The following is a 26,903-nucleotide window of genomic DNA, read 5'->3' as shown; positions in this document are numbered from 1 at the left end:
ACAAGTTTCATGACATCATCAGACATGTCAGACTTCATGGTGTCATCAGGGCTGTGACTCAAGGCCTCTGACATCACCCTCACAGCACGTCATGTGCCTTGAGTCGCCCTTAGCCTCAGCGAGGCCTGTCAGGAGCCTTATGACATCATGAGCACCGCAACTCACAAGTTTCACGACCTCATCAGCCTGCGCCCCCGGAGCAGCTAGCGCCCCCTAGCCACAGCCTTTTTTCCTGGTCCCTTGCACTGGGCTATATTCCTGGCATACACCCCCCCCCCCCAGCCATTCCCCTATTCCCCCCGAGAGCAGGCCCTGGGGGCCCTAACCCAGAATTCCCTCCAGCCCATCTGGGGCCCCCACCTCCATAGCGCTGCCAGAGCAGAATCACCGCCAGCTCTTTCCTAGCAGCAAATGGCTGCTCGTGCTCTGCTTTTAGATCGAATTGGTGCCCTGGGCAGGAGCCAAGGGGCAGCAGTGTCAGTCCAACAGCTGGAGAGCAGGCGGGGGGAACCGGCCACCAGGGGCCACGGGCCAATCCTGGGCGGGGAGGGGGAGGCTCTCAGCAGGTGCTTAGCCAAACCTCTCCAAGGGGTCCGGGAGACAGAGAAAGGGAGGAGCAGAGGCTAATTCAGAGGGGTCCGGTGCATCTCAGCTATTTCAGAGCAATTGTCATTGTGTGTGCATCAAGAGGTGTGCAAAGGGGGGGTGCGTGCGAGAAGTGTGCTTGCAAGTCATGCCTGTGCATTCAAGGTGGTGTGTGCATGCATATGAAGAGATGTGTGTGTGAGTCAACCTGCAGCGACACTTGTATAGTGTGTCACACTCACAAAGGATTAGTTAACTGAACTGGAGAAAGCCGGGCGTGTGTGCGTATTCATGTGAGCGTTCACACGCCTCAGAGAGTGTCTGTGAGCGAGTATAGCTGTGTGTGTAAACGGGTGAATGCGTGTTTGTAAGCACTTGGCTGTATGTTTGTGTGATGTCCGGGTGTGTGTGCCTGTAGGTGTGTCACTCTGCAGGGGTTTGTGTATGCGTCTGAGGCAGCATGTGTCTGAATGGCTGCAAACTACTGGCTCTGTCTGATAAGCTTCATGCACCAGAGTCCTGGCAGGTGCCGCAGCCTCCAGAGGGCACATCTCCGTGTATCTTCCTTCAGCTTGAGAGCAAGCAGCCCGGGCTTCTTCCTCAGCGAGGGTCTCCCCGCTCGCCTGCATGCCCCATGCGGGCGAGGCTCCTTCGACTCACACAGCTAGCAGCCCAGGGCTTTGCACACACACACACACACACACACACACACACACACACACACACACACACACACACACACACACACAGAGTGTCAGCAGTGCCAAGGCCTCGCACACCCACGGCCGGTAGTGCCGAGGATTTGCGCAGCGCTGAGAAGTTGGACGCTCGCCCAGTTCACTGTGAGAAGCAGTGATTTGTTTGCTCTGGGGATGTGGATTGCCCAACCTCCTGGCAGTCAGTGCCAGTTGGGGGAACCGAGCCGGCGGCCGCTCCAGTCCTTCTGGGAAACCGAAGGCCGACGTGAATTTGGCCGCGGTCCCAGCTCTTTCCTAGAAACAGGGGCTCGTTAACTTGGTACCTTTTGTTTCTAATTGGCGTGGCTCCGAGCCATTGTGCGGGGTCAGGGGGGGCTGGTCAGCACTCCACTGAATTAACCTTCTGACGAATCCTTAGCGCTTCTTCGCAAGCCGGAGGCCAGCGCTGGGAGGAGTTGAGTCAGCACCAGGGGCGGCTCTATGTACTTTGCTGCCCCAAGCACGGCAGTCAGGCGGCTTTCGGCGGCGCACCTGCGGGAGTTTCCGCCGGTCCCGCGCCTTCGGCGTCCCCGCCGCCAAATTGCTGCCGAAACCGCGGGACCGGCGGACCTCCCGCAGGCATGCCGCCAAAGGCAGCCTGACTACTACCCTCACGGCGACCGGCACATCGCCCCCCGCGGCTTGCCGCCCCCGGCACACGCTTGGAGCGCTGGTGCCTGGAGCCGCCCCTGGTCAGAACAGGCCGGGCCACCATCTGACATGCCGGCTGAAATGCTGTACGCAGCTAGGGGGGAGTGTGCCCGCCGCGGGGCTGGTACACAGCCGGGTCCTGGTGGAGGCCAAACCTCGCTGGCTCTTAGCCAAACCTCTCAAAGGTGTCAGGGCAAGAGACAGAAGCAGAGGCTAATTCTGAGGGCACCTGCAGGGCTCTGTCGTTTCCGAGCAGCATGTGTGTGGACAGGTGTTTTGTGCGTGAGTGAGCGTCCAGGACATTTGCATGTGTGTGTTGTGTGTTGAGGAGAGAGAAGCCTCTGTTTGTAGGTGTGTATGACCGGAGATGGACAGAATGCAACAGCTCGAGATGGAGGGAGGAGGCGTCTGGCCCGAGTCACGGCCTGGGACAGGCTGGAGGGAGCCCCGTCAGATGCACTGACAACACCAAGGGGCTTGGGCCTTGTCTCTCGTTTAGTTTCTCCCCACTCTCCGGCAGGAGCTCCAGTGTCACAGCTGGGCAGATCTAGTGTGGACAGCATAGGCATTATGGGCCCATACCTAAGGCCCCAGCTCCTGGAGTCACGTGATGAATCCGAATCTCAGCTGCCATTTAAAAGTAATGTGTTTCTGTCCTTCGTGGATGCACAGAAAAGCTTGAAAATATGCCCTAAGTTAACTGATGCCTACCTGAGTATGCAGAGAGCCTGAACTAATAGCTCCAGGAGCTGGGGGACTGCCCCCTGCATCTGGATCCTGAAACCTGCTGCCACCTGGAGGAAGGGCAGGGCCTCTGGGTCCCTGGGTTGCTTTCTGGCGAGTGCCAGTCCTCCTGACCTCCAGCTGTCCCATGATGCAGTGCACCAGCTTGACAGGGTGAGGTCTAGTGGGTTAGAGACTGAAAGGCAGGACTCCTGGTTCTGTCCCTGGCACTGGGAGGACAGTGGGGTCTAGTGGTCAAAGCAGGGAGCCTGGGAGTTAGGACTCCTGGGTTCTGTGAGCAGCTCTGGGAGGGGAGTGGTGTCTTGTGAGTCAGAGCAGGAGGCTGGGAGCCAGGACTCCTGGGTTCTCGTCCTGATTCTGCTACTTGCTGTGTGAACTTGGGCAAACACCCCCCCCCCCCCCGCCACCCCTTCGTGGGGCCTGACTCCCTGCCTCCCACCAGCTGTGCAGCAGCAGTGATGCCAAGCCCTTGGCAGGAGAGGGGTCAACCCCCCGGGCCCCGCTGCACCGTCCCTGCTGGGCCCCCTGCTGCCTGGCACCCTCACCTGCCACCTGGGCTTCCGTGGTGAGGTGCTTGGGCTCCTCCGTCCAGGGCGTGGCGTGCACAGCGACGCTCCAGTCGCTCCACGTGCCGATGTCGTTGTCCTTGGCGGCCACCTGGATGATGTACTCCTTGCCGGCGTAGGCGTCGGTGATGGTGTGGGACGTCCCGTCCGACAGCTCCACCTGCATGGGGAGAGGGGAGGGGGCGGTCACCGGGGCGCAGGCGCGTCCCTAGGGGAAGGTCTGTGGTGAGAGGCTGGAGGGGACCCCGGGGCTTGGGCAGGGCCTCTCCTTGGGCGTGGACGGGGAGCTAGGCCAACGGAGCATATGGGGCATAGGGATGGGGGAATGGAGGGGGAGGGGATGGGGCACAGGAATGGAGGGGAGGCTTAGTCCCTGCCCCCAGCCCCCCCCCCCCACCAGAGCTTGGCCTGACGGACCAGCCTAAGCAGCAGGCCAGCCAGTGTGCCCTGGCAGTGCCCGTGAACACCAGAGTCACCGAACGTGGGCTGGGGGCGGGGAGAAGGGGAGACATGGATAGAGACCAAGGAGCAAGAGACGGAGGGGAGGGACAGAGACAGATCGCAGAGCGGGGCCAGGGCTCTATTGGCCACCTCTCCGCCCCCCTGGCAGCGCCCCAGGCACCGCCAGCCCTGCCTGCAGGAGACGCTGGGCAGGGGGAGCTGGCTGCAGAAGGGCGGGAGGCCAGGCCCAGCGTCCCCACCCATGATGGGCCGAGCCTCAGTGCATCCTCCCAGCCAAGCTCTCCCTGAGACCCAGAGCCACAGCCCCCGCTGCACTCCGGTGCCCCACTCAGCAGCCATGATGCCCAGGACACCTGGCAGCAGCCCAGAGGGGCACAGGTAAGTCCTAGGGCGGTCCTTTCTTTCCGAGGGAGGAGGGGTCTTTTCACACAAGCCGCACTCTGTGGATTCTGGGCTGATGCAGGGAATGACCCCTCCCCACACCCCTGCCACTGTCAGGCAGAGCTTTGGGCAGGGGGGCGGTGGGGGGGGGGAACAACATGTCATGTTAGTGAGGTTTCCTCCTCGCCACAAAGCCTGGACACTCCATTGTTGTCAAACGAAAGCGGAGATTTTGGAGCACAGCTCTGGGGCGAGAGGTGAAATCTGCAGCTGCAGATTGACCAAATCCACGGGGCTCTGCTCTGTCCGTCATAAGCAACCCTACCATAACAAACCTCGTGCACGAGCGCCCCTCCGGTAACAAACCTGCCGCCTAGCAGTCATGAGCAATCCTGCAGTAACAAACGGGGACTGGCACGCCTAAGCCAACGAGAACAACATACCTGCCCAGCATCCAGGAGCACCCTACGATAACAAATCAGCGCGTGGAGCCCAGTGCGCAGGGACAGCCCGCCACCAACAAACCAGCCGGCCCATGTGAGGGAAGGAAAAGCAGTACAGGGACTAGGGAGCTCTCAGGTTTAGGCTTTCAGGGGCTCAGCATAAGATGGAAAGGACACTGCTTTGTGAAGTGCTGGGCAGTTGTGCCTGTGTTGGTGCCAGGATATCGGACAGACGGGGTGGGGAAGGCAAAGCCTTCTCTTGGCCCCACTTCTGTGGGAGAGCTCCCAAATGCACGGCTTTCCTGCTCGAGCGAAGTCCAGACAGACTGTGGAAAGGACCCCTTGGCGGATTTCCGCTGCGAGCCCATGTCACCCCACTCTCCAGGACCTGGCTCCCCGGGGCTACGGGAGGCACTGTGACCACCTGGCATTACAGGAAGGTTGCCCAGCCGCCGCACGGCACACTTGGTGCGATGGGTTAACGCCGAGGCATTCGCCTTCGCGACCTCTGGGACCCCGTGCTTGAGTTCGACTTTGGCCACGAGTCAAATGAGCCAGTGGGCCTCTCCTCAGTTGCCAGCAGGTGTCTGTCCACACAGGCGCCAACTTTCTTCTTGCCGGGTGGGTGCTCCACCCCGCACTGCCCCCGAGACCACGCCGCCACCCCGCCCCTTCCCCCAAGGCCCTACCCTCGCTCCGCCTCTTCCCACCCCTGCTCTGCCCCCTCCCCCCAGCGCCTCCTGCCCACCGTCGGGTGGCTGGTGGGTGCTGAGCACCCACAATTTTTTTTCCATGGGTGCTCCAGCCCCACAGCACCCAAGGATTCGGCATTTATGTCTGTCCACATTTCAGAACCATCACAGAGCTCAGCATTGCTCCGAGCTGAGCGTCAGGGGGAGACCAGCATCTAGGGGATCAGCAGAACGGGGCGGGGGGCAGGTTGGACGAGCAGGGGGCTGCAAGTCGCAATGGAGGTGCATCGGCGCAGCTCTGGGCAGGCAGGCTACGACTGGATGAGCAGTGGGACTCCAGGTCAGGGCTGGGGGGCACTCATCAGAGGTGTGGGGGGGAAGCCGGAAGACAGAACTGAGGCATGCTGGGAGCGCTGCACGGAGACGTACCTGCGCTGGGCCTTACTTACATGGGAGTGTTACACTGTGTGTAACACCCAGCCCTCGCGCTGCGAAAGCAAAGGGGCGAGGCTCATTATTCTGCACGGCCAATGGCAAAGAGGGAACCCAGGGGAAATCTCTCTCCCTCCGCCCACACCACCTGGGGCAGAGTAAGGCTCAGTGCTTGGTGCTTGTGGCTTAGTGGCAGCTGGCTGAGAACCTGGGTGGTGCAAGAAGTGGGTTTGCTCGAGGCAAACCGCTGGCTTGAAGGCCCATCTCCGGAGCACATTCTAGTGTACACACAGCGCAGTACGAGCTCAGGCTGATCGACTCTTACAGGATCTCTTGGCTTTTGCCTTTGGGCACATGACCTAGGGCATGTCATAGAATCATAGAAGATTAGGGTTGGAAGGGACCTCAGGAGCTCATCTAGTCCAACCCCCTGCTCAAAGCAGGACCAACCCCAACTAAATTGTGAACACTACAATCTTCAGTCCACCTATGTACGGGGGAGAAGCTGCCCGGGGCTTCTCGCCTCCGGTGGGGAGATCCACGCCTAGAGTCTGGTCAGCTGCCATGCTCCCAGTGGGGAGCTGGGACCCCAGAGGGCAGCAGCCCACACCAGGAGCCTGGGTGTCAGCCCGGCTGGGGAGCCGGCTTTCTTCTCAATGTCACCGCTCCAGGTATGGATAAGCTGCCTTATATCGACCTAACTGTAGTGTAGACAAAGCCATTGACTGAACGCAGGAACAGAGTCAACTACTACATTTCCCCGAAGGCTAGCTCAGCACCCAGGATTTCGCAGGCTTGTATCTGAGATCTCCTCGGTGGAATTCTGTGCTGGAGAGCGGGGCTGGTTCTCACTTCATCCAAATCCACTTGCTTGGCCCTACTTGATATGTCTTCAGTGCTGTGCATCCCAGATCCTCCCCAGGTGTGAACCGGCACCACGGCACAGACTTCAGCGGCGCGGTGTCAGTTTTCACCAGCTGAGGATCTGTCCCGTTCCATTTAAAATAACACAGGGACATTACGACTTGCCATACAGGAACAGACCAATGGTCCATCCAGCCTGGTGCCCTGGCTCCCTGCTACGCTGGGTCAGACCACTGGCCCATGGAGTCAGACGTCCCGTCTCCCTGGCACACCAGACCAAACGCACCCTCCACTCCTCTCACTGCACAGGTCCAGTGCCAGGAGTGTAGGAATTAAATTCCCTGCATTTGCCCACTCACCTCCCCGCATGGCTCTTTCCTGGTCTTGGATACAGGTCTGTGTTACATGACGCATGCAGAGAGTTTGATCAAACCCAGGGGCAATGCGCTGATTCGCCTGATGCGCACATGTCTGCATGTGTGGACACCATGTGACTTCCACGCAGGCAGAAGGAGCTGCACTGTCCTCCCTCCTTCTCCAGCACCAGCTCACACCTCCTCTGCGCTCTACCCCTGGTTATCTCAACCCTGAGCCTGTTGGATTCTCAGACCTCCTGAACCAAGCCCGGGCCTTCCTAGCTCCTGATGTCACGGGCCAGAATCACTCCCGAGGACGTGCACGGTGCCATTATCTTCTCACCTGCCTTCCAGTCACACCACATCATCTGATGTCTGTTCCACCGGCACCGCCGCTGGAAACCTGCAGCCCATGGACCCCCTGGATGGGTGCTGTCAGACAGGCGGGAGGGGGCCGTCATGTTTGCCATAGGAAACCTCAGGATCAACAGGACAATGGTACCCTCCTGCGAGCCCTGCGTTTAACCCACGCACTGCTGCCGCCCACTTCCCATCCACGGCGCGGGAGTCCTTATAAACAGCCCCATGTGCAATTGGCAAGACTTGCTCATGCCCCCTCCCTTCCTTCACGGCCTGCGCTGACACAAGCCATCTTCTCTCCAGACACATGTGGCTAATAAACATGTCTGAGCGGATGAAGGATTGCGAGGGGTCTGACATGACCCATCTGCTCGGCTCAGGGGCGGGGAAGTTGGCCTCTGCTCTCAATTCTGGAGCTCAGGAGGCCAACGGAGAACAGAGGCAGGAGGGATAGAACCAGAGCTGGGACACTGACCATGAAGCTCCCGCGTCCTTCCCCCCTCTCCCTGGCAAAGAGCACGGGCCAGATCTCAGCTCAGCGGTCAGAGGGGGGAGAGGAAGCCGCTTCCTTTGTGGCACGGGGTGCTCAGCGTGAGCCCAAATCTGTGCAAGAGCAGAGGGAAAATTCAAGGGACATTATGTGCTGGCGTCCCGGGGTGGCAACTTGGATAGTGGGTGTGTGAGGTGGGAATCCGCCGGGAATCTGGAAACCCCCTGTCAGTCTGAGGCTGCCGATGAGCTGATGGGACAGTCTGAAACTTCCGCTGTTGTCTGTAGAGTAACAGTGAGTAATCTGAATGCCCCAAATTAGGGCAGAGTAACTCCATCGAACTCCTTGGGGCCCCAGCTGAACAAACAGCTGAGTTTTTAAAGAGCGAAATTCAGCTACGGGAGCAAGGTGGAGATCCCCACCCTCCCAGCACACTGCGCAGACACGAGACAGACACGTTACGCCATTGCAACCACTTCCCGCTGGCCTGACACCCTCCCCAGGGCAAGGAAACTGTTATCCAGCATGTGCTGAGAGCTGGTGACTCTTTCTGGGGGTGCCCCCGGGAGGACGACCGACAGACCAAGGAGATGTGCCCGCTGAGACAGCCGGCCCAGGAATAGTGCAGTGCAAGGCTAGCGGTGTGCAAAGGGAGTAGGGTGACCAGATGACCCCATTTTGTAAGGACAGTCCTGATTGTTGGGTCTTTTTCTTATATAGGCACCTATTACCCCCCACCCCCTGTCCCGATTGTTCACATTTGCTATCTGGTCACCCTAAAAGGGAGGTCCCCGTGTGTATCTGTGCATGCCACACTAGGCCTGGTGCAATCAGAAAGCGATGAGAGCCATGGGAGGAGGGCACCCATGGGTGGGGACTGGAGAGGAGAGGAGTCAGGGAGACTGAAAGTCCCAGGGGTGCTAAAAGGGGAAACAAGGGAGAACAAGGCATTTCATTTGTTGGAGTTGTCTTGATGCTGACCTGGGTAAGGAGACCCATGGGCTGGGCTGGCGGAGAATGATGTCTCATTGGTGCCATGTAACCCAATGGAGATACCCCAGAGCCCTGGCACCCCAGAGAGGATGGCAGACAAAGAGACAGAGGGTAGCAGTGGGGGTGTACGGCTGTTGGTGTGTGGTGCAACAGACTGTGTGTGTGTGTGTGTGTGTGCGCGCGTGTTTTTAAGTGTGTATGTTTGGGGGTAACAACATGTGTATACTGCAGTGGTGTGTTTGTGTGTGCCCATGTGCAATATTGTGTGCATGAGTGAATGAGTGGGAGGGTCAGTGCACACACATGTGTACGTGAGTGTTAGGATGGATGGATGGAAGTTTGGTGTGTGAAAGGTTATATGTGAGTCTGAGAGAATGTGTGCGCTGTGGGTGTTGTGTGCAGGTGAGTGTGTCCGAGAGTGTGGCAGCATGTGTATGTGGGTGTGGGGGCGTGGGTGGTGTTTGGGTTTTTATAGGGATGTGTCAATGTGAGTGTGTGTGCATGTACGGGGTGTGTCGGTGTGAGTGCAGGGTGTGTGTGGGGAAGTGGGTCAGTGTGTGCATGGGTGTGAGTGCAGGGCGTGTGTGTGTGGAAGCATGTCAGTGTGTGCATGTGTGTGAGTGCAGGGCGTGTGTGTGTGGAAGCGTGTCAGTGTGTGCATGGGTGTGAGTGCAGGGTGTGTGTGTGGAAGCGTGTCAGTGTGTGCATGGGTGTGAGTGCAGGGTGTGTGTGTGGAAGTGGGTCAGTGTGTGCATGGGTGTGAGTGCAGGGCGTGTGTGTGTGGAAGAGTGTCAGTGTGTGCGCATGGGTGTGAGTGCAGGATGTGTGTGTGGGGAAGTGGGTCAGTGTGTGCATGGGTGTGAGTGCAGGGTGTGTGTGGGGAAGTGGGTCAGTGTGTGCATGGGTGTGAGTGCAGGGCATGTGTGTGTGGAAGTGGGTCAGTGTGTGCATGGGTGTGAGTGCAGGGCGTGTGTGTGGAAGTGGGTCAGTGTGTGCATGGGTGTGAGTGCAGGGCGTGTGTGTGTGGAAGAGTGTCAGTGTGCGCATGGGTGTGAGTGCAGGGTGTGTGTGTATGGAATTGTGTCAGTGTGTGCGCATGTGTGTGAGTGCAGGGCATGTGTGTATGGAAGCGTGTCAGTGCGTGTGCATGGGTGTGTGTGCTGGGCGTGTGTGTGTGGAATTGTGTCAGTGTGTGTGCTGGGCATGTGTGTGTGTAAGAGTGTCAGTGCGTGTGCATCGGTGTGCGTGCTGGGCATGTGTGTGTGGAAGAGTGTCAGTGCACGTGCGATGCAGAGAGAGCGACGGGTCCCCCTAGAGAGTTAATAGGAATTATTGATGGCATCTGATTTCCTCTGGGAAGCTGGAGTGTCCCCCCTCCTCTCTGGAAATAACAAAATCTGCCTCCCCCCCACGCATCAGCTCCCCCTCCCCACCTCATGCTTACGTAATCCTTTGGAGCCACTGAGGGAGCCCATGGTTTACAGCTGCGGCGCATTCCTGGGCCTCTCGCTCTGGGCCGCACATCCAGGGCTAATTCAACACCGACTTCAAAGCCACGCACATGAGGATATTCCCTCCCCCCCTGCCCCATGGAGGGGGAGCCCCACACGAGCTGCGGGGAGGTCACAGGCTCACAGCTCCACTGTAAGGGCCCTGCTAACGCCCCCGTGTCGGCCTGGGGCCGTGGCTATTATATGCTTGATCCGCCCCAGTGTGGTCCCCGCTGCTGTGGATGGGGCCTGTGGCCTGGGAATGCGGCTAGGTCCGGTCTACACGGCAAAATGCAACAGCACAGGCCGACTGTCTGCCGATCTCTAGACACACAGCCACAGCCCGTCCCCGGGGTACGATCCCCCCGGCATAGGGGCACATGCTGCGTTTGGGGCTGGAGCCTCCGTTCCCATCTGTCTGTGGGGTCCATTCCGGATCCAGTGGCAGGTTGCTGCCATCTCTCCACTAGCTCGATAACCCCCCCATCAAACGCCCGCCAATATTATCTGACACTATAATCTCTCCCCCTCCCCGCCGCCAGACAGGAGGGAAGTCTGGGGCCCAGCTTTAACAGCTGACAAAGCTGATTGGGACCAAACCCCAATGCAATCCGCACAGCTGCCGCTCCGCCAGCAACGCCCCCCACACCCACAGGACTCCACAATCACAGCTGCAGAGCAGAACTGGGCCCGTTCCCCCTGCTAATCAACATGCAGACAGGAATATTCCACTTCTGGGGCCACCTCCGCCAAAGCAGCAAAGCAGCCCTCTGCCACAAAGCGCCGGAGCAGCAAAAATTCAGTCGGTCGCTCTCGAAGGTATCTAGATTCAGAGATTCCCAGGCCAGAAGGGAGCAGTGTGATCATCTCCTCTGCCCTCCCGTAGAGCGCAGGCCAGACACCTGCCCTACACTAATCCCTAGAGCAGAGCTGTTAGCAAACCAGCCCATCTTGAACTGAAAACTATCGGTGATGGAGACTCCACCACGACCCTTGGGAACGTCTTCCACAGTTAATTGCTGTCACTGGTAAAAATTTAGGCCTTATTTCCAGTCGGAATGTGTCTAGCTTCAATTTCCAGCCGTTGGATCTTTCTCTGCTAGACTGAAGGGCCCATGATTAAATAGTTGTGCTCCATGTGGGTACGTATAGTTTGCAATCAAGTCACCCCGCACCCTTCCCTCTGTTAAGACTGAGCTCCGTGAGGCTATCCCGGTAACACCTGTTTTCTAACCCTTTGCTGATTCTTGTGGCTCTTCTCTGAACCTTCTGCAATTTATCAACATCCTTCTTGAACCGTGGGCACCAGACCTGGATCCCAGCAGCGGTCGCACCAGTGCCGAACACAGAGGAAAAATAACCGCTCTGCTCCCACTGGAGACTCCTCTTGTGATGCATCACGGACTCGCATTGGCCCTTTCAGCCACAGCGTCGCACTGGGAGCTCAGGTTCATCGAATCATAGACTATCAGGGTTGGAAGGGACCTCAGGAGGTCATCTAGTCCAACCCCCTGCTCAAAGCAGGACCTAATCCCAACTAAATCAGCTTATTACCCATCGCGATCCCCAGGCCCTTTTCAGAGTCACTACTTCCCAGGGCAGAGTCCCCCACCGTGGAAGTGTGGTCTGCGTTCTTTGCTCCTAGACTGTTCCCAGCACCCAACAAAACCACACACCCCTTCTACTGTCGGCTCTTTGGGGCAGGGACCACATCTTTGCTCTGTGGCTGTACAGAAACAACAGGCTGCCGGGCCAGCCCTGGGGCTCCTCCTGCGACAGAAATACGACGTGAACTTCCCGGCGAGTGGGCTGACCAAGCCTGTCCCAGACTGAAAGATGCTGAAGGTGCTAGTGATACAAGTCACAGGGAAGCACAAATCAAAAGCAGCACCAAGCTAGCCTGCTGTGCAACCCTGCTCGGAAAAATCACACCAGCAGCTGAGCGGCAGAGCCAGAGCAGACCGTCCCCAAGTACGGTCAAGGACCCTAAACCGGAGGTGGAACTTGGAGTCACCAAGCAGTGCTGACGCAGCGAAAAGACGCTGTCTGGCCAATGTGACAGAGGCAGGTGTCCTCAGCTGGTGTGAACCGGCCCAGCCCTGCTGAGGAGCCGACCTGTGGTTTTCGTGGTGCAGAGGCTGGGATCTGACACTTCTACACAGTCCCGTTATTCGGTCTTCTGCTCTGAGTCTGGGACAGTCCTGGAGTGTGTGAGTGTGAGCGTCTGGGGGATGGCTAGGCTGGAGCTGGGAGCTGTGATTCCCAGCCCACGCGGGTGTGCCTACACCAGCTCTGCTAGTGCCCAGAAACGGTGCTGTGTCTGCCGTGGCATGGATGGTGGTGCAGGCCCAGGGGGTGAGGTGGGATTGTACCCACGTCAGTTAGCCCAAGAGGCTGCCCATACGGTACTAGCGCAGATACATGTACAGGAGCTGGGAACTGCCCCCCCTGCCCAAATGTAGCCCTACCCTGCGTGAGACTGTCTGTGAGCAACTGTACCTGCGTCTCCTTCCAGGGATGTGTGAGACTCAACTGTGCCTACGTTGGGGAGCACTCGTGTGAGGTGTGTGTAGCTGTGGCACATGTGTGTTGGAGATCGTTGGTGTGACATGGGTGCGATTATGTGCATTTGTGGTGCTGTGCTGTGGGTATCTGTGGTGCTGTCCGCTGATGTGTATTTGTGGTGCCGTGTATTGGTGTGTATTTGTGGTGATGCATGCTGGTGTGTATTTGTGGTACTGTGTATTGGTGTGTATTTGTGGTGCTGTGTATTTGTGTGTATTTGTGGTGATGCATGCTGGTGTGTATTTGTGGTACTGTGTATTGGTGTGTATTTATGATGGTGTATATGTGTGGTACTGCACGCTGGTGTGCATCTAAGGTGCTGTGTATTGGTTTATATTTGTGGTGCTGCGCACTGGTGTGTATTTGTGGTGCTGCATGCTGGTGTGTATTTGTGGTGCTGGTGTGCATTTGTGGTGCTGCACGCTGGTGTGTATTTGTGGTGCTGGTATGTATTTGTGGTATGCGTGCTGGTGTGTATTTGTGGTGCTGTGTGTCTCTGTGGTGCTGGTGTGTATTTGTGGTGCTGCACGCTGGTGTGAATTTGTGGTGCTGTGCGTTGTTTCATGTCTCCCATGTTGCCCCACGCAGCATCCCCCTGCCACCACCAAGCTGATCCCGGGGAGGTCGGGTTTGCCCTGGGACCCACAGGGCATCGGCCCCTTGGTTCGCCTTGAGCCAGCCTGGGCGTGGAGCCACTGGGGAGCTGCGGAGGCAGGTCCCGGTCCCCGGCTCTGCTGCAGTGGAGGAGGAGGAGCATTTCACAAATGCTCCAATTCCCTTTGTGCCCTGCACTGCAACAGGGCCCTGCTGCCTCGTGCCAGGTGGCTGGGCCCATCCCTCGCTGTGCTGCCAGCCGGACCCCCAGCCAAGCTCCACGCCGGGGGGCCGGAGCACGGAAAGCTCCCCAGCTTGGCCGCTCAGGGTTTGCACTCCCCGCCCTGCTCTGGGCTCTCCCCTCGGCGTGGCTGCTGGACGGAGCTGAGGCTTGGGACACGATGGGGAACCGGCGCCAACGGCAACACATAGAAAGTTACGGCCCAGCCCCAGAATGTCTCGGGCTCCGGCTCGAGGGCCGGCACTCGCCCTAGAGGCTCCGTGGAAGACCCTGGGGACTTTATTCAACTGCCCCCAAGCATGGCAAGATTTCCGATAGAAACGCAGCCACACACCCCCTTTCCCTGCAAAGCTTCCCCCCCTCCCGGCCCAATTATACTGCAGCCTCAGCTGTGCGTCACCCTCTCGGGGGTCAAACTGGCTCTCAGATCTGAGTCCGGGTCCGCCCGCCCTTCCCTGTTTGATGCTGGGAAGATGCTGGGACAGTGCCAGGGGAGCGCCGCCGGGTGTCACTAGTCATTTGGAAAGGAGCGCGAGATGAAAGGGACCGTGGCTGCAGGCAGCTTAGACAGCAACAGCCGATCACTGTTCCTGGCCTGGGAAAGGCCGGCGCTGGGGCGGAGGAGCCGGGGGGGGAGTGGGGGCTTTGCAGATTCAAGGACCAAGGCTAGAGGCCAACTGCCTGCGTCACAGAGGAGGCGAATGAGCGGGCCCGGCTAGGTGATCCCATGGGGCTGTCGAGGGGGCCGTCATGCTGACCCAAGGTGGGTCACTTGGAGGGGGGACCCATAGAATCATAGCACAGAACTGGAAGGGACCCCGAGCAGTCTCTAGTCCAGTCCCCTGCACTCAAGGCAGGACTAAGTGTTACACCTCTACCCCGATATAACGCTGTCCTCGGGAGCCAAAAAATCTTACCGCGTTATCGGTGAAACCGCGTTATATCGAACTTGCTATGATCCGCCGGAGTGCGCAGCCCTGCCCCCCCGGAGCACTGTTTTACCGCGTTATATCCAAATTCATGTTATATTGGGTCGCGTTATATCGGGGTAGAGGTGTATCTAGACCAGTGGTCTCCAAAGTGGAGTGCGCGAGAGGATCCTTCGGGGTGCGCGGCAGGAGGAGCGCCGCCGGAGCAGCGCTGCTTTTTTTTGTTGTTGCTTCGACAGTTTGGCCGGGAGCAGGGGGTGCGTGCTTAAAATTTTTTTACCGATAGGGGTGCGCGATCAAAAAAGTTTGGAGACCACTGATCTAGACCATCCCTGACAGGTGTTTGTCCAACCTGCTCTTAAACATCTCCAATGATGGAGATTCCACAACCTCCATAGGCAATTTATTCCAGTGCTTAACCACCCTGACAGTTAGGAAGTTTTTCCTAATGTCCAACCTAAACCGCCCTTGCTGCAGTCTTCTCTTCTCCAGACTAAACAAACCCAATTTTTTCAATCTTCCCTCACAGGGCATGTTTTCTAGCCCTTTCATCATTTTTGTTGCTCTTCTCTGGACTTTCTCCAATTTGTCCACCTGGGTGCTGCAGATGGAGGTGGGACAGATAGCTGTGGACAAGGCCCCAGAAATCTCACCTCGCTTCTCTCCCCTCTGGAAGCACCTCTGTGCAGACAGCGGACCACAGGCCCCCAGCAAGTCTCCCATCCACCAATTTGTTTATCTGTCCGCCTTGGCTCCAGATTACTTCTTGGTGGTCAGTGCACTCGGGGGTTATCTGTCACCAGCTGGTCCCTTGCTCTTGGACAATCTTTGCTAGGCAGCCCGTATCTCCCTTGGTTTGAATTCACTCCGCTGCTCCGGGCTGCAGCCCTCTTGGACAGCCTTCAGCACACAGACCTGGAATGGGCTGCCCCAGAGAACTCCAAGACCTCTCTCTCCAGGAGCCATCAGCCTGCAGCCACCAAAATCCACATTCAGTTCGGATCAGACACGAAGTTGAGTGAACACGGCTGATCTGCGCCTCCTGCCTGCACAAACAAGAGGCTCCTGGAGTGGGGGAGAAGGTGGGGCCACCAGACAGCTCTCTCTCTAGGTTCTTCTCTAGCTTCTCTCATTGGGGTTGCTAAGCACCACACAACACCTGTAAGGTGGGGGAAATAACATTATTCCCATTGTGCAGCTGAGGAAACAGGACCAGACAGAGGAAGTGACTTGTCCCCAAAGTCCCATGGTGTCGGTGGCGGTGCTGGGAACTCTCAAGTCCCCAGCCAAATCCCGTAACCACAGGGCCAAAGCCCATCCACGTGAGTGATGGATCCAGCTTCCAAAGGGCTCTAAGCAGCAGCCTCAGTGCAAGGGAACACAGGAACGAAAGCCATTTACTGGAGGCAACGGACCGAGTCCTCACGAGAGATGGGACACAGAGAGGTGACAGCTCCTGGGACAGCCCCTCTGTGCAAATGCCTTTTCAGGGAAAGACGCATAAGAGAGCCCCCCAGGGGACGGAGACAGGGGATGGGAGATGGCTGACATGAGACATCTGACTGAAAAAGATGGATTTCCCCCTCCCCCTGGATTTACTTTGTTGACTGCCCTGCAGCAGGCTGAAGAAGACCAGGATCAGGCTGCTGGGTCTGCGATGTAGCCAGGGTCGGAGAAGCAGAGGGAAGGAGAGGAGAGCGTGGATGCGGGGGGGGAGTAAGATATTGCTACCCTCTACGAGGAGACCTCACCTCAGTGGAGCCACGCCAGGTCTCGGCTGAGATCTGTCAGACAGGCCGCGGCTTGGGTTCTAACCAGACATGCAAACCTGCGAAAAAACCGCAGAAATTGGGCTTGTTTTTGGCTTAATTGGCTTGTGAGTTGCTTGTTGGCCTAGATTTTTGGCTTGTCGCTTGTTTGGCTTGTTGCTTGTTGTAGCTTGTGGCTTCTTTTTTTTGATCGGCTCCCGGCAAGCAGAGGCAAGGGGGGGAAAGAGTCAGGGGTGCACAGCGGGCCCACCCCAGTCCCAGACTGCACGCCGGGGGGATCTAGTCACACAGAGTGTTGGGGTTCTTAGGGATTGGCTTGTTTTGAAATGGGATTAGCTTGATTTTGGGCTTATTGTGAAAGTCAGGGTGCTTATTTACCACCTGAAAGTTGGCCACTGTGGTTCTAACCCAGAGTTTTCTCTCATGTCCAAAACCAAAGCAGAATGTAGATCCGTGGAGGCGAGGGGTCTCCGCTGGCATCGACCCATCATGCCGCGCGTGAGATTCCCAGCTGCCTTCGTGAGACGGAGCACCCAAGCATCTGGGGACGTGCTCTCTCCTGACCAAGGAATGCCTTCTGCAGGCCGTGCAGTGACCCCCACTCCTCCTGGAGCCAAAGGGCACCCGAGGGGCGCTCAGCGCCGTGCAGGATTCGTCCCTCGGTTGACGTGCTGTTAAACACGAGAGGAAGGCTGCGCGGAATATCTCCACCCGGCCCTCCGCCCCCGTTCCGTGCCGCGCCTTTGTCAAAACAGACCCCCACGCTGCATCGCGCGCTGTAGCATAATGAGGGTAGATTGTAATTGCAGTCATTACGCTTCCTCTCCCGCACACGCTCCCTCGCTGCTCGGATGGAAAAACACGGGCTTCGGTTTCTCTCCCGGGCCCTTCCCCCACCCCCACGGAGTCTCCCCGGCCTCGGGGAGAAAGGAGAGCATGTCCATCTGGCTTTGTTCTCACCTGGTGCAGACACACCAGCCAGCGCCAGGCCTGCTTCACACCGACTCGGAGTCTGCATGGGGCATTTTCATGGGTCCCCCGCTGCCTCACGCACGCTCCTCTGGGACTCCGCTGCTCAGCAAGCAGCTGCACTTTGCTGGGTGTCAGGGTTTCAAGCCCCCTGCCATGGAGGTGGCACCGGACAGAGCCGCAAGCCGGGGATGGATCATTTAAAGCCGCACTTCACAGTGTGTCCGCTTGATGGCACCAAAGAATTTTAAAATACATTTGCCATTCACCAGCCACCATAACACAAACTAACTGGGAAAGCCGCCCAGTGCACAGGTCTCAGCAAGCTCACAGGTTCCCCTCAGCTGATCCCCGAGGGGCAGCGGGTGTCCTTGAAGGCAGAGAAAACACAGGACTTGGTTGCAACGACTATTTCGGGGATTCCTGATTGTGGCTGCTGGGCACAGACAGACCTTGGGGTTCCCTCGGGCGCCTTAGCTCCCAGCCCGTGCTGCCTAGCGTCACCATGCAGGGGGTCGCGGCTGTCACCGAAAGGACTGCTGAGTGCAGCACAGTAGGGTTTCTACCCCAGCCAGAACTGGGGCACTGTGCTAAGTGAGGCAAGCGTGAGCCACAAGCTGCCGAGTACTGGAAAAGGGCAGGTGAGGCCACCAGGGGGCGCCAGCCATGCCTACTCTGCCCCCGCCGCGTCGGTATTCGCACGTTGGACTAGCTCTGCCAATCCCCATCTTCCATTTCTTTGTCATGGCAACAAGCAAGAAGGCGGAGCAATGGAGAGCCAATCAAAGCGCAGACTGTGGAAAGCAGCTTGTAAGCCCCAGTGAGCCCTTCTGGCTGCTCCCGGAGTCCCCTCTGAAGCCCGTTCCCACTGCGCCTCTCCCTCCATGGGGTGCATGACCCCTAACTGCAAGCTGCTGAGGGCTAGGAAGAGCCCCGCGGAGCCAGCTTGTGCGTTGCCCGGGGAACCATGCTGGGCGGCGCCCTCGGACTGGGACATGTTGGGAAGTGAAGAGATTTCCAGACTGACCACAGGCAGCCCCCCCCCCCCCGGGCGCCTGGCCAACCTGGGCCCCGCTGACATTCCCCCGATACTAGCTGTGCCCAGCTCTTCTGCAGAGACCCAACAAGGGGGGGGGGGTGAGGGGAGAGCGACGCTGAAGGCTGCAAATCCCTCAGTGCCCCGATCCCCAGTTTGATCCTCTGGCCTGTTACCAGCTAGCTTCCTGCCCTCCGCCTTCCACCGGATCCCACACCGTCACTGGTGACAAGCATCCCCCCCAGATGCCAGACCTTCCTCGCTCCTTCAGAGATGATCCTCTCCCTCCCCAAACCCAGACCCTTCCCAGTTGCCAAAGCCCCCCTCACCTCGTGTGTCCCGGCCCCATGGCAGGGGGTCATACAAGTGGTCCTGGTTTCAAACATTGGGCCACCTTAATAAATTCAGGTATTTTGTACCTCTCTGGTCTTTCCCCAAGCCCTGGTCAGGGCTTTCCAGGGAGTGCCCCAGCCTAAGGCACAGAGCCTGAGGGAAATGGAAGGCGGCACATTTAAAACTGAACAAAGGAACACACGAGACAGACTTTGCCTGTGGAACTCATTGCCACAAGATATCAGTGTGGCCAAGAGCTAATCAGGACCTATTCAGGGATAGGATATTTGCATGGATAACAAGAATATCCAGTGTTATAAGAAAAATAACTGAAGAAACCCTCCTTTTTCAAGGCGAACCCCTAAACATTGGCAGGAGCTTCCCCCAGGTTGAGGAGGTTGAGTCTATAACTCCCTACTGCAGGGCCCTCGCACCTTCCTCTGAGGCAGCTGGTACTGGCCATTACGTGAGACAGAATGGCAGGCTAGATGGACCCCTGGGCTGATTCTGTCTGACAATTCCTCTGTTCCTAGGACTAACGTCTACTATCTACCAAATAAACAAACCAAGAATGACCAGGTCTTCAGTCACCCCGGACCAGAGCCATCCTGGGAACTTACAAGAGAAAAAGAACGAGCTACAATGAATTGGGCACATGCCTGGCTGGGAGTCACCGAAAGTCATCCCCCATCTGGCTCAGCAGCCCTGGGGAGCGGCAGTCCACTCCCTAGCTGGGCAGTGGCCACAGGAGGTTTGGTGTCCACTGGCCCCATGTTGTTGGCAGTGGCAGAAGAGAGCCAGGGCACCAAGTGGGCCGAAGAGACTGAACCTGCCCTCCCAGTTAAGAGAAGCCACAGGGCAACGCTACCATCGGGGCAGCGCAGATAGAGAGGAGGCAAAGAAAGCAAACCCTCTCCTCTCAAATAACCCATCGTTAGTGAGACCTGCAGGGACGGGGCTCCTTGGCTGGCTTGGACGCCCCAAATTCTGCACTCGATGCACTAATGGTAATCCAGGGAAACGCCAACAGAAAGAGGCTGTATTTACACCAGGGTAACTAGTGGGGCTCACTGGGTGTAGTGGGGTAAAGTAAGACCTGACCTGAACCAAAATTCCAGCCCAACCTGACGTGTAGACAAGGGTCAGCGCTGCCTCTGCGCCCCACAGCGCTGGCTGGGCGTGGAAAGGGACTCACCCAAACGCAGTGACTCAGGCCATCCAGGTGCCGGATGCACCAGATGCACCGGGTCAAGGAACCCAAAGGGTTTGGGGGAACACCCGAGGGCGGCAGGCCTGGAACAGTGGCCTGGGCCTGAGTAGCTGGAGAGTGGAGTAGACGCTCCATAGGAAGTGGCGGAGCGCTCACGACTGCAGTGATTCCAGGGCAGCTTAGCTCAGCTGTTAGTGTGACGGGCGTAGGGCAAAGCTTTGCAGTGTCCAGGGCTCTGGCCGGCCAGCCCAAGCAGTTTCCAGCCCCTGGATTAGGGTTTGCACCGATAAGGCAGAGAGCACACGGAGAGCTGGGGAAAGGATCCGACCCGACGGACAGCCAGATCGGTGGGGGGAGGAAGGGCAGAGAGGCAGCATCAAAGGGAGAGAAATTCCTTAATCCGCGTCCCTGCCACACAGGGACAAAAGTGGGTGAAAGCTGGGAATGGTAATTTTCTTGGCCAGGGGGGCTGCGTTTCACAGTCCGCTTTGTGCACCTGCCAAAAGTCACTCGGGCTGGCTGCAAAGCTCAATAGCCAGTGCAATGCAGGGCGATTAGCATTGCAAAAAAAAAAAAAAAAAAAAAAAAATCCTGACTCCTTGAAGCCAGTTATTCAGCTGTCCACGCTGACAGCTCGTGCAGGAAAGCTCAGCCATTCTTCCACTGTCTGTCCTGTCCCACCTCCACCGCCCAGCTCTCTGAGTGACAACGTCCTCCCCTTTGAGTTTCCTCAGCCCCCAGACGAGCGCTTTTCCACCAATGCCTCCACCTGCTAACTGAGCGGGGACAACTGGCTTTAGAATGGGGCCCAAGACCTCAGCATAGGGATGCCCCCCAACCAGGAGCAGGGAGGGAGCTGGGGGGCTCAGGGACTCCCATGGTATTATATAGCAGAGGGTCCCCAGAGCCCTATGTCCTGATGTCCGTGCTAGACACCGAGGGAAGTGACAGACCCGTGCGTGGAAGGGAGGTGACGGTCGATCTAGGCAGAGCGATGTCCCCTGCTAACGAGGCTGGCTGAGCGCTCTCTTCTGCGGTCTGTCTCCGTCGCTTGCTAATAAGCTCCGGACTCTAGGACGCAAGCCAAGCTTGGAGGCCGTCTCGTCAGCTCTGAGGCAATGTGGACAGAGGAGAGGTGGGACTCACGGAGGGTCACTGAGCAGCTCTGCCAGGCCGGCGGTCTGCAATGAGGAAGGGGTGCCAGCCGGGGCGCCGTGTGTCCCGGGGGCACAGCGCACATGCGACAGGGAGGCGATGGTGCAGGATGTGGCGTGCTGGGCAGCGCAAGGCCGCAATGGGGCAGGGGAGGGGTGGGGCAGAGCCTGGTCTGCAGCAGAGCCTAACAGAGGGGGGCAGGATCTTGACAACTCCTGCCCCCAGGGTCCCTTCCAGCTGGGACCAGACCCTTCTCCTCCCCCACACCCCAGCCCCTGCGGTGCCTCTCCAGGCCTACAACACAGGTCTCCCTGGAGCATGGAGCAGAGCCCAGGAGAGGAGGGGGCTGGGAAGACACGATGACCCATTGGGTGACCCTGGTCAAGTCCCTTCCTCTCTCTGTGTCTCTGTTAATGGGGACAATGGCAGCGATTCCCCCCCGCCCCCCAGGCTGCGGGGAGGATGGAGGAGTGGACGCAGGCAGGGGGACGTGCCCAAGGACCATTGCCGCTCAGCTGTCACTCCTTGTTGGTGCCGGTGACACGCAGAGTGGACGTTGGGGTTTGCCCCCCAGTGCAGATTCCAACTCTACCTCCCCCCACCCCCGCTATATCACCCGCTGGGCCCGGGGGTACCGAGAATCAGGGACACCAGCTTGTATAGGAACGGGAGCGACCCAAACCTTGGCCCATGACGCCAACTGAGCCCCCAACCCGTGGGGCACTCTCTAGCTGGAGCTCCCGGCTGGGTTCCAGCAGGCACTCAGACACTGGGCTATAGATACATTATTAGCTTTGCCTGAGTCGTTAGGCGCATGCTGGCAGGCTCAGGTCTAACACCAAGGGAAGAGAGCAAAGGGACTGCTGGCAGAGCTCTGTGTGTGGGGAGCCAACGGCTGGGATAGTGGGGGGGGGGTCAGGACTGGGGGGCATTGGCAGTGCTGGGGGTGAAGAGCTCAGGGCTGGGATAGCAGGGGCTGGTGGTCGGGACTGGGGGGCATTGGCAGAGCTGGAGGGGGGGGCAGGCTGGGACAACAGAGAGCTGTGAGTCGGAACTGAGGTGCGTAGGAAGTTTGCTACCAACAGCCCCCTAAGCCTCCCTCCAGACACTGCCGTTAATCCCTCACTCCTGGCAATTGCTCCCCATATGATTAACAAAGCTCATTTAATCCCGTCCGTGCCCTGGGGCTCTAGCAGTGCCCCACACACTGAGTGGGAAGCGGCCCAGCGAGGCGCTAAACTACCTGCAGCCGACGTCCGGTCCCTCCACGGGACCCCGCGCTCCCTCACCATGTGCACCATCCTGTTCACTCAGTGCTTCCCCACCCCGCGCCTGGCTGCCCCGCTCCCAATTTGCCCGCGGGGGTAAAAAGCTGGGGCAAAACCCAGCCTGCGTTCCTGGTGCACTCTGGCAGGTTGCTGGGTGAGCTGCAGCCGGGCCTGAGGTCCAGAAGGCCCTTTGAAGGGACATGAACAATCCCCCACCGCAGAGAGGGGGCTGGGGTGGGGGCTGTTTGAACTGTCTGGAACCTCTGCATCCCACATGAAAACGTGTTAGCCGGCTCCCCGCCTGCTGGGTTCTGCTTTCCATTCTTCCACACCTCCCCACCCTCCGCCCTCCCTCCTGACAACACACAGGCTCACAGCCTGCAGCCTGCTAGGAACGGGAGTGTCTCTCTGCATCCCAGTGCGCAGAGCCATGCACTGCCCCAAGGGAGCAGAGCTTCCCCCTGCCCCAGTGGGGGGCACCGCTGAGCCACACGCAGGTCGGATGCAGAGAGAGCTGGCCCAGGCACCCCGAGGGCATCCACTCCCTCAGTCCCCTTCTTGCATTTCTCAGGGGCGGAGTCATAGGCGTGGTTTGACTGGCAGCTTCAGTCAGACCAATGGGGCCACGCGGGGAGGGAGTGGGGGGCAAATTCTGCGCCTGCCTGAGGCTTGCAGTTTGGGGGGGCAACGCCTCCCCCCCTCAAAACTATGACCATGAGTGGAGGCGCTTCGGGGCAGCCGTGCGGCCATGGTGCGGCATGGGAGATGAAGGCTGGGTGGGGAGCCTGGTGCACCTGAACGACCACTCCCACGAGACCCGGGGCGGGGGGCGTGTCAGAGCGGGAATATTGCTGTTTTCAGGCACTCGGGTTCTCAGAGTTGCCCAGACGCTTTTGGCGAAGGAACGCGCTGAACGGAGAACCCCATTTCCCACCGAAAAGCAGTTTGGGTGGAAAACGTGGGAGCGGCCCCAGTGCGACGACAGGGGTGGGGGAAGCAGCCAAAGGGAAAGAGGAGGCTGCCGTGAGGGGTGCAGCAGAAGGGGTGCTAAGAACGGAGTGAATAAGCAGGGAGGGGCAGAACTGGGAGGGGCCTTGAAGGGAGGACAAGAAGCCTGAATTCGGCAAGGTGGGGTTCAAAGAGCAGGGAACCCCATTAAATGGGACCAGCAAAGGGGAAAAAAACCCATTGGATCTGTGCCCTTTTCTGTTTCTTTGCACCGGATGAAGAAGGGCCGGAAGGTTATTTGAAATACGCATATAAATCAATTAAAGGGCAGGGTATGGGAATCCTACATCCAATACCAATGTAGCCCTGACCAACCCAGGTGATGCGGTAACCTGGGGTTAGGCCAACTGAACTACGGTCCTCAGGGCACAACGTTTTTCACAGCCGAGTGACGTAGCTAGGTCAGTCTCATTTTTAAATGTGGCCTAGCTAAGGTTTAACCAAAACAAGCTTGGTTTAAATTGAAATAAGAGCGTCCACACTGACTTTAGTACCAGCTTAAGTAAATCAATTTAGAATCACTCCTTTGGTTAAACAGGTGCAGCTGTGTGTGTAGACAAGCCCTTAGGCAGAGTCTTTAAAACGCTTTGGGTTTCCATTCCTCTTGGTCGATGCCTATTTAAGTCCGACGTCCAATGGGCCTTTGTTAAAGATTCACCATCCCCTTCCATGAAGGCGGGATCTCCCAACACACATGCTTTGAGACCACCGAGCTGACAACCCTGATATCTCTAGGGGAAAATGCCGTTAGAAACCTTCCACGTTTCCAGGCTTTCTTTATCTGTCACAAAGAGACATGCTGGAGCCTCGCTCCCATCTGGGCCCCCAGGAGTCCCCGGTCAGTGGTGTTTTTAGCCTTTCCTGCTCTGGGTGTTCCCCATAGACATAGGGATGTTTTTCAGTTATTAACGACCATGATGATTCTGGTTTCCAGGCTCCTCGCTGGCTGAGCGCTGTGCATCCCCAAGAGGAAATGGGAATTCACCGCTCGCCCAGGCGGAGGCAGCCCGGCTACGGCCTGCAGAAGATTTCTGCTTTGCTTCAGGTTACTTGGCTTCCTCATTAACGTGTCAAGGGAGTAGTCATAAACAGAACCCTGCCGTGAGAGCGCAAACCCCTCCTCGCCTGACCCCCCCCTTCTCTCTCTGATTAAAGACCAGACTCCGCCATCTCTCCTGGCCTCCTCCCTCCTAGGATGGGACCACTGAGACCAGTGGACCTGCTGGCTGAGTCAGACTTGACTGCACCCGCTTACAGATGTGGCCCAAGGACAGGGTCAGCCCATTACTCAACGAGGGGGCGGGGAAACAACAATAGAAAATGTGGAAATGCTAAATGACATTTTTGTTTTGGTTTTCACCAAAACAGTTAGTAGAGATTGGACGTCTAACATAGCGAACGCCAGTGAAAATGAGGCAGGATCAGAGGCTCAAATAGACAAAGAACAAGTTAAAAATTACGTAGACAAGTTAGATGTCTTCAAGCCACCAGGGCCTGATGAAATGCATCCTAGAATACTCAAGGAGCTGACTGAGGAGATATCTGAGCCATTAGCGATTATCTCTGAGAAGTCATGGAAGACGGGAGAGATTCCAGAGGACTGGAAACGTGCAAATCTAGTGCCCATCTATAAAAAGGGAAATAAGGGGAACACGGGGAATTACAGACCAGTCAGCTGGAAAGATAATGGAGCAAATAATTAAGCAAACAATTTGCAAACACCTAGAAGATAATAAGGTGATAAGTATGAGTTAGCATGGATTTGTCAAGAACAAATTGTGTCAAACCAACTTAATAGCTTTTGTTGACAGGGTAACAAGCCCTGTGGATAGGGGAGAAGTGGTAGATGTGGTATATTTTGACTTTTGTTAAGGCTTTTGATACTGTCTCTCATGACCTTCTCATAAACAAACTAGGGAAATACGACCTAGATGAAGCTACTATAAGGTGGGTGCATAACTGCTTGGAAAATGGTTCCCAGACAGTAGTTATCAGTGGTTCACAGTCAAGCTGGAAGGGCATAACGAGTGGGGTCCTGCATAGATCAGTTCTGGGTCTGATTCTGTTCAATATCTTCATCAATGATTTAGATAATGGCATGGAGAGTACGCTTATAAAGTTTGTGGACGATACCAAGCTCGGAGGGGTTGCAAATGCTTTGGAGGATAGGATTAAAATTCAAAATGATCTGGACAAACTGGAGCAATTGTCTGAAGTAAATAGGATGAAATTCAATAAGGACAAATGCAGAGTTCTCCACTTAGGAAGGAACAATCATCTGCACACACACACAAAATGGGCAATGACTGCCTAGGAAGGAGTACTGCGGAAAGGGATCTGGGGGTCATAGTGGATCACAAGCTCAATATGAGTCAACAATGTAACACTGTTGCAAAAAAAGCAAACATCATTCTGGGATGTATTAGCGGGAATGTTATAAGCAAGACACGAGAAGTAATTCTTCTGCTCTACTCTGCGCTGATTAGGCCTCAACTGGAGTATTGTGTCCAGTTCTGGGCCTTACATTTCAGGAAAGATGTGGACAAATTGGAGAAAGTCCAGAGAAGAGCAACAAAAATGATGAAAGGTCTAGAAAACATGACCTATGAGGGAAGATTGAAAAAATTGGGTTTGTTTAGTCTGGAGAAGGGAAGACTGAGAGGGGACATGATACCAGTTTTCAACTACATAAAGGGTTGTTACAAGGAGGAGGGAGAAAAATTGTTCTTCTTAACCTCTGAGGATAGGACAAGAAGCAATGGGCTTAGATTGCAGCAAGGGAGGTTTAGGTTGGACATTAGGAAAAACTTCTTAACTGTCAGGGTGGTTAAGCACTGGAATAAATTACCTAGGGAGGTTGTGGAATCTCCATCATCGGGGATTTTTAAGAGCAGGTTGGACAAACACCTGTCAGGGATGGTCTAGATAATACTTAGTCCTGCCCTGAGTGCAGGGGACTGGAGTAGATGACTTCTCAAGGTCCCTTCCAGTTCTATGGTTCGAAAGCTGCTTGTGATTTTGGGGGTCTCAATATTTGGGTGCCCCACTGGAGACAGCGAGAAGAGCCTGATTTTCAGACAGTGCTCAGCCCCTGCCCTCTGCTAGCCACAGCAACCTGAGACACCTCCCAGTGGCCAGCCCCCGTCCTTATCACGACTGAAAGATACAGCTGGGCTCTAGTCCAAACACACCCATTGGACTGGGAGCAGGAAGCCATTCAGGGAAGGCCTGTGGCCCGTGTCATACAGGAGGTCAGGCTAAACAAGTCTGCGACTCTCTGGAAATCTTAGCTTTAATCTAGTTCCCGAGCAGCTATGCAGCTCCATGAATCCCTGTGAAACTTTTCCTTCTGTTCCTCCCACTGGCCCAGCTCCAGGAGAGAGGGCTCAGGGAGGCTGGCGTTCTGAGCACGGCCGTGCCTCACCCGGCTCTGGGCAGGGCTAAACGACACGGTGGTTACAGCGCAGTGCCTGAGGGTCACGCGTTTGCGACCGGAGGGCTTCCACTGCTGCTACCACCAAGCAGGGCCACCTGGGGTGGGGGGGAATTTGCCTCGCCCCCCCCCCCATTTGAGAGGGCC

At 57.1% G+C, this 26,903-nt stretch overlaps 1 protein-coding gene across 1 annotated transcript in view; it reads right to left on the bottom strand.

Moving 5' to 3' along the window:
* CNTFR (ciliary neurotrophic factor receptor) overlaps window positions 1-26,903 on the bottom strand; it is a 359,131-nt gene that overhangs the window by 1,524 nt on the left and 330,704 nt on the right. The window contains exon 7 of the mRNA XM_065406943.1: window positions 3,263-3,443. Within this exon, the coding sequence (XP_065263015.1) occupies window positions 3,263-3,443 (181 nt within the window). The remainder of the gene's footprint in view (window positions 1-3,262; window positions 3,444-26,903) is intronic.

This window comes from Emys orbicularis, chromosome 6 (genome assembly GCF_028017835.1).
Source record: "Emys orbicularis isolate rEmyOrb1 chromosome 6, rEmyOrb1.hap1, whole genome shotgun sequence".
Lineage (NCBI taxonomy): Eukaryota > Metazoa > Chordata > Testudines > Emydidae > Emys > Emys orbicularis.
This window is presented reverse-complemented; position numbering and strand designations above follow the sequence as displayed.